At 25.2% G+C, this 7,696-nt stretch overlaps 1 protein-coding gene across 3 annotated transcripts; it reads right to left on the minus strand.

Annotated features, from left to right (window-relative positions):
• Positions 1–62: 62 nt before the first annotated feature.
• On the minus strand, positions 63–6,963 carry LOC107166824 (dipeptidyl peptidase 9). 3 transcript variants are annotated; one of them, XM_015515637.2, is made up of 15 exons: positions 6,796–6,963; positions 6,138–6,632; positions 5,800–6,079; positions 4,715–4,820; positions 4,468–4,644; positions 4,111–4,279; positions 3,879–4,038; positions 3,590–3,804; positions 3,055–3,190; positions 2,808–2,980; positions 2,605–2,724; positions 2,388–2,540; positions 2,164–2,306; positions 1,990–2,101; positions 63–1,287 (listed from the first exon to the last, which is right to left on the minus strand). In XM_015515637.2, the coding sequence occupies exons 1-15, from the start codon at positions 6,811–6,813 to the stop codon at positions 1,195–1,197; spliced, it is 2,550 nt and encodes an 849-aa protein (XP_015371123.2). In that variant the 5' UTR covers positions 6,814–6,963; the 3' UTR covers positions 63–1,194. The 3 variants fall into 3 exon arrangements, with proteins under 3 accessions (XP_015371123.2, XP_015371122.2, XP_089076383.1); XM_015515636.2 differs by having other exon boundaries at positions 4,715–4,823; positions 6,796–6,962; XM_089220257.1 differs by lacking the exon at positions 63–1,287 and adding an exon at positions 1,379–1,582 and having other exon boundaries at positions 4,715–4,823.
• Positions 6,964–7,696: the final 733 nt, after the last annotated feature.

Here is a 7,696-nt window from a genome sequence, read left to right on the forward strand (position 1 = left end):
AGCCATATAGAATATAGTAATACACATAGTAAATTTTAATTCAATTAGTAAACAAAATAAGATTAACAGTAATAATGTTTTTAATGATTGGCATAATTAATACAAAATGTACCCGTTACATTAGTTGCAAAACATAATAATCAATAATATAATAAAAGTAATTTTTATACACATTATGCAAATCAAAAGTTAATTTTAATGGTTTAAAAACAATACAAGTTTATTTTATTTATTTATTTTACTAGTGCAATTTGTAGCTAATGATGATTTTTTGCAAATGCACGAAATCTTATTTTTAAATTCATACTAACAATTAATTTAATTAATTCTGATTTGTGGGCTTGCCAACATATTTTCCTCTTCACAATCGAACTCGCTAAATATTTTAGTTATTGCAGTTTAAAATGTAAGCCACTAAGCATTAAACATTGTTACATTAGTAATAGTAAACGTAACATTACACGATATTGACCTCTTTGCAAATGGCGGCATTATCAGCCGGCTGATGCGTAACGGCTTCACTGATAGAAGATGAGTTAGTTATCTAGCTTGTTAAAAATTTCCGAATTTTTAATTAATAATAATATTATCATATTTTTATCAATAATAAATAATAACAATAATTATCTTTAAAATTTAAGACTAAGCTTGATATTTATATTATGAAATATAATTAAATCAATAAATAAACCCCTAACAAATAATTGGCTAGCTTTACAATTGTATAATATGTACTAATATTATTTTAAATATATTACAATATAATGTGTTAAATTGTTTAACAATAATAACAAAGTATTTTAAAGTTATTTACAATAGCTATATCCAATTAATAATAATTTAAATAGGTATAACAAAATCACAGTAAAAAATCTGAATTATTTAATTTTAAGTACAATACAAAAATGGTTGTATAAAACTATAGTATCTTTATATTTTAAAATGTACAATAATTATTTAATATTCATTAAATGTTATAATTTTAATATAACCTATTATTATACAGTAAAACATTTCTTATAAATTTGACATACAAATGTTTTAAATGATGTTTTTAATTATTATTATTTATTTTTTTTTTGTATATAATATGTGCTTCAATAAAAAAATTAACTAGATTTAACAATAAATTAGTTTTGTAAACAAAATAATAATTAAAATAAATAAATAAACAATATATTTTCAAGTTTAAGGTTATAAATAGTTTTGTAAAAAAGATAAAAATGTAGCATCATAATGTTTAGTAGCATCCAAACTTCTTAAACTATGTCTTTCACTTGGGTAGATCTAGAATAATAAATTAATTATCAAGTTACGTAAAATATTTTTAAGTATTATTAATAATATCTTGAAATAATCTTCAATGTTATATAGCAATAGTACTATGAGAACACAAAAAACTTAACTACATTAGTAATGGTTTTACAACTCGTATATAAATAATTTGTAGAGTAAGATTGAATAGTGTTTTATCAATGATATTTTATGGTATTGTTTTAACCAAATGAAGGTTTTCTCTCCTTTTCTCTGAGAAAAGGTTTCTTTTTTAAGGTTCTGCTGTTAATGAAAAATTTTAGACCATCTGAAATATAAGGTAAGATAAATAGCTTTCTAGCTTTACTTTATAGTCTTAATCAAATGTTAACTACTTCAAATTATAAAAAATAAAAAAAAATTGTGAATTAATAATGTATTTGAAAAAAGTATAAAATTAAACAATTTAAGTTTTATTAGTTAAATCAAGGTAACAAATAAGGTGATGAATTAAAATTAATAAAAAAAAAATATTTTGAAAAATATTTATAGTAGAACCTATATAAGTCCTGATTACTGAAGGTGTTTACAAATACAAATTACAAAGAATATAACAACGATTTTCTAAATTTAAAGAGGTTAAAGGGTTTTCATTATTTTTTTTTTTTAAATCAGTATTTATATGACTGTCAAGTTTCTAAAATATGACTGAGGGCATTAAAATATTTATCATACCTGAAGTTGATAAGGTTTTCCATATTTTATAAGTGTGTTGATCAGTAAACTGGTATGAGAAAAATGAACATTTTCATCAATTAGTCCATGTATAATTAGTAATCTGTTCTCCCTGAAAAATAAAGTTAGGTAAAATAGTTTATAATAAATTTAATATATTTGGGAAAAACTTACTCATCCGGTAAACGACTGACATAACTTAAGACAGAACCATTCATATATCCAACAGTATTATATTGGGGCAAATCCATGTACCTTTCTGTATACCCAGTATCATACATTGCCCATGATGTTACTGGGGCTCCAGCTATAGCTAACTGAAACAAGTACGATTTATTTGTATACAATTTGATGAATGATAAACAAATATTTACTGTTAAATTTAAAACATAATTTACTTTGAAAATATTCGAATAAGTAGCAAGTCCCATAAGACTTAAATACCCCCCATACGACCATCCATGAATAGCCAACCGATTCATATCTATATATCCAAGGTATTCAGCTAACCATTTGAGAACTTCAATTTGATCTGAAAGTTCTACAGTGCCCTTTAATCATAAATACAGTTTATTTATTATTCATTCAAATACTGAAACATTTCAAGACACTCACTAATCTTCCTTTTAGATGACTTTCAAAAATCAAACCTCTATGTCTTGAGCCTCGAGAATCAATTGCAATGACAACATAGCCTTGAGATGCTAACATATGCATTCTGATATGCCTAGCACCCTAAGATAAAGAAAAATAAATAAATAAGTACATTTATTTATCATTTAACTAATAAATATTAAAGAATTATTATATAAATTTACCTTAAATGTATTTGTTACTAGTTGTACTTCTGGCCCACCATATACATGGAGAATAGTAGGATATTTTTGACCAGATACAAAATTATGAGGTTTGAACACCATGGCAAACAATACGTCTCCAGAACTAATTTGGTGTGTAACTAATGTAGGGCTCTGGAGAACACTATTTATTTCTGAATTAAAAAAAAAATACAACAGTTTAAAAAAAACATAAAAATTAAAAATATAAAATTAGAATCATGTTTACCTGAGTTTTCTACTAAAAATCCAATTGATTGTAAATATATTCCATCAACAGTCATATCATTATGTTCTATCCGGAAAACTTGACAAGAAGGAGGTTTTCTTATATTACTATACACAGCCACACAAATTTCGCAATTCTGAATGAACAAGAAAAGTTTTGCAATAATACATAGTTTTATAACTAAATTTATATTGAACAAGATGTACTTTTATTATATAACTGAGGTCAAAAATTGGCCAGAGTCGCTAGTTCCAAGATAGGTTTACAGTGACAAATTGTCACTCCTTGTACCCATGTTACTCAACCAGCCATAAACCCCCACAAAATGCTAATAGCCATAGATTCCGATGTTTAAGATTAATAAAAAAATAAATAGAAATGTATGTACTAGCTTGATATATAATTAATTTATTGTTCATTTTTAATTTAATCATAAACTTAAGCTATTAAAATAAAGATATATATAACTATGAATGAAAAAATTTAATTAATTTTGCATAAAAAAGTAATTAAATTTAAATTTTTAATTATTTACCTTATCGATATCAATTTCATAAGAGTAGCCTGGTTTAGTGAGCAGTTTAATATTTCCTGGGCTTTTTAATGATACTGCATATAAATGTTTTTCCAAAGGTGATTCTCTAACAGCCATGAAATATACTATTTGATACTTCAAATCAACCCAAAGTCCTTTACCACATACTTCCCAATTTCCACTGGTCAATGCTAGTTTGGACATCATCATATTGTCTGATAAATAGTTAAATTTAAAGTTAATAAACATATTAATATAATAATTAAATTAGATGATTAAAATTATTTACTTTCACTGGGATCTACATTCTGTATGCCATTTTCATGAGATACTTTTGTTATTATACTAGTAATTAAGTATAAATGTCGAAATCCAGTGTCTTCCGTAGCCCAGATCATGGTTATTTCACTACTACTTGTGATGGGGAACATATACAATAGATCATGAACCTATTATGTATAATTTAATATTTAAATATGATACTATGAACTATGAAGGAATTAATAAATATGATTTATTACATTGACCCAAACATTAGAAGTCTGTGAATATATAACTTGAGGTGGAATAAAAGTTGTATTATGTGATGTATTTATTATATTAGAAGAAGGATGTTCAGTAAAATTATCAATTGATAGAACCATCAATTCAAGTCTTTGTTGTCTTCGATCCAAAACTTGAAGCCATATTCTGAAACAAAAGTTTAATCTTAAATTTTTAAAACATACCTTCATAAAAATTATTTATGTCAAGTATAAGTATAAGTTAATTTAAATTTAAAATATATCAGAATATATTTATATTATGTTTTGATTATTGATTATTTATTATTTAATCATATATTTATGTTTCAATTATTATTATCAAGTTATACTAACAAGTCATCATTAGGTGTCCATCCAACTCTAACCAAGTATTCCATCCAAGGAAACATATGGTCCAATGGATATTGAAGTTCCATATTTTTTACATTAATAATTTGATACTCTTCATTAAGTTGAAATTCCACTAGTTTTATGTTAGACTTAGAATTAGCAGTACCGGCTCGAGGAAATCTATAGTAATATGGTTATATAATTCAACATATTATAATAAAATATATTGTTTAATTAATAACTACAGTACCTATATTGTTCAACTTCACCACTACCAGCTGAATTAGATGATGGAAAATTGAATATTTTTACTTCACTTTCATCAACTTCTTCATATAAAATCCTGTAGACATTATCTACTGCATTGTATAAAATAAAATAATTATTAAATTTATATCATTAAAAAGAAAGCAACCCAGAAATTCTAAGCTTTTTCAGTAGGCTATTTTTTGAATTATCAACTGTTAAGTGCTTATGTACAAGTGGCAGAAACAAAAATAATATAATAATTTAACATAATATTACTTAATAGAATACCTATTTGCCAAGTATATTATTTAAAATAGGTTATGTAGCACTATAAGGGACTAACTCATGGTGGATATGAGGGTGTCATATTCACCCTTTAGCTAATTTTATATATATATAATATATGATAAAGCATAAATATATATATATAATATATGATAAAGCATAAATATATATATATATATATATATATATATATATGTAATGTGATCTGTTAAGAGTCAAAAATTTATATCCCTTTCCCCTTCAAAAAAGCTGAGCATGCCAATGGCAACCATTATTACAAACTATAAAATATTTTAATATCTAATGTTAGTATGACAGTTTTTTCTATTAACAAAAAAATAAAATAAAAAATGAATCTGTCGTTTTTATTATAGTCTAAAGTTATTATGCTGAAAATATCTGAACAGTTTGAGTTTGAACATTAATTTTACCCAAATTTTGAACTGTTTTAATTTATAAAGATTCAGATTGAATATTATGAATTTATAGTTTGAGTAAAGAACTTTAAATTAAATAAAGAAATCTAGACTTTGAAGTCTCAATAGGTATGCTGTTAATTATTTGTCTATATTGTACCTATAATTACAGACAAACTGAGCATGCTCAATGGAACATTTTCAAATTTTAAATGCAGTCTATGTTTAGTAAAAATCATTAAAACAAATCAGATCAAAATAAAAAAATAAAATAAAGAATTTATTTTACTAGTTTACTTTAAGACTTTAATATTTTAATCATAATATTAAATTAGGTTGTCTACAATATAAGAAAACTAAATAGATGTTTTTTATTAAGATGTACCTTTATGTTGTTTTGGTTGCCACCAATAACCATGATAACGATTAAATTCTTCTTGCATTACATAGGAAGGTACACCTGCTGCCAATGGATCATCTGATAAACACCGTCCACCTTTATGAGCAAATGTCAATCTTTTAGTACTACCTGAAGCTATATGAGTTACCCAAATATCAAAGTTACAAACATATGCAACAATATCAACGTTATTTGGACAAATCTGAGGTGAAAGCTTAGCTCCAGCAGAAGTTGTTCTCAACTCAGTTGGATATAATGAATTAGTCTATTAAATAAAATTGATTACTATACAAAAATTTAAATATATTAATGGAATTGCTTACTGAATATTCATTATCATTACATTGAAATAATGTACTTGCAGCAGGGAAAACAATTCTACCAGATTCACTGTTGATTTCATAAGAGGTAATTCCAAATGTAGTTAAACGTTTTCTTTCAGATAATAGTTGTTCTTCTCGTGAATATCGGCCGCTCATAATTACACTAGGGAAATTGGATTCAATCAAAGGTTGCCATGGTAATTGACCGGCGACACTTTGGTTAGGTAAATCAACGTAAAGAAGAGTTTCAAATTCATTTACAGGAGCACTAAGAAAATAAACCCGTGTTTTTCCATTTTGTAACCGTCTAAATGATACATGCGAGATGGACATCACTGATACAGTAGAAAGACGATGGCGAAAGTCACACACTGTTTGTCGGATTTCAGACCATGTCTTTTTTGCTCCTGGATTAGTGATTGACTGATGACCATTTTCTAAAGCATTATTATCACCGTCGGTTGGTTTTCTATTAATTGCAGGACTGCAGTTGCCCTATTATACAGTAAAATAAATAAATAAATGTATATTTAAATTATAACAGATGTGTACAATTTGTATGCATAAAAGAACTATAGGTGCTAATTGTGATAAATAATATTATAAATATATGAAAATATATTTACAAATTGTATAAATTTTGAATTGTACAATTTACCTGGTCGTTAGGTAACATTATGCACAAAATATAATCGAAGAAATAATTACAATTTACTTAGTATCATAACAAATAATCATAAAATATAATAAACCATAACAAGCCGATTTAAGACAAAAGTCAAAAATGTAATAATTCATAAATTGGCAACAAAGCTATAAAGGCCTTTCACCATATTTAAGGTTAGATGTAGTGGGGAGGAACGAATTGCCATTCGCCGGTTGAAACTGAGTAGGCTAACTTACTGCTGTTAGGAGTTAGGATAGTGTTATCAATTATCAATTGTTTTTATGTGTATGCAATTATAGGATATAGGTATATGATATCATTACAGAATAGACTTAATGCTATAAATAAATATTATATTAATGTATTATTCTTATTTTCATATTGTGCTTTAGGTCGCAGATTGTATAATATATAAATATGTACAACTATTTAACAAAATAAAATAAAATATAGGTACCTATCACCTATGTAATATTTATGGAATACTAAGTATATATAATTTGATATTAGGAAAAAAGTCCCCTGTAAGAAAGTCTCGTGGAAAAAAGCCTCCAAATTAATATTTGATTTAAATTCAGTCTTCTATCATATATGTATTTATATAGGTTTATAGGCCTAGGAAATACATGTTTCATATTTCATTGAAAATAATTAACAAACAATTAAATTAAATAGGTACCATTTTAGGATTAAAAAATATTGTCCCACATTCACGAAAGAACATAAAAACAAAATTATTATTCTCTACATAGTTATCTAGATATTTTCCTTCAGTTTAATTGATACTTACAAAATATGCATTGGTATAAATATAAGTAGATTTAAATTCAGTATTTTTTCATATAAGTATTTATAAACATAATAAATTACTTGTTAAATTTATTGAAAATAA

Source organism: Diuraphis noxia, unplaced genomic scaffold (genome assembly GCF_037042655.1).
Source record: "Diuraphis noxia isolate RWA-SAM2 unplaced genomic scaffold, SU_Dnox_SAM2 contig0002, whole genome shotgun sequence".
NCBI lineage: Eukaryota > Metazoa > Arthropoda > Insecta > Hemiptera > Aphididae > Diuraphis > Diuraphis noxia.

Bases quoted from the DNA above. Each gene is read 5' to 3' on its own strand.
- LOC107166824 (XM_015515636.2), bottom strand. The intron at 4,824-5,799 runs GTACATCTTAAT...TATACAATGCAG, and splicing joins GCAACCAAAACAACATAAAG to TAGATAATGTCTACAGGATT. The intron at 2,307-2,387 runs GTAAATTATGTT...TACTTGTTTCAG, and splicing joins CTTATTCGAATATTTTCAAA to TTAGCTATAGCTGGAGCCCC.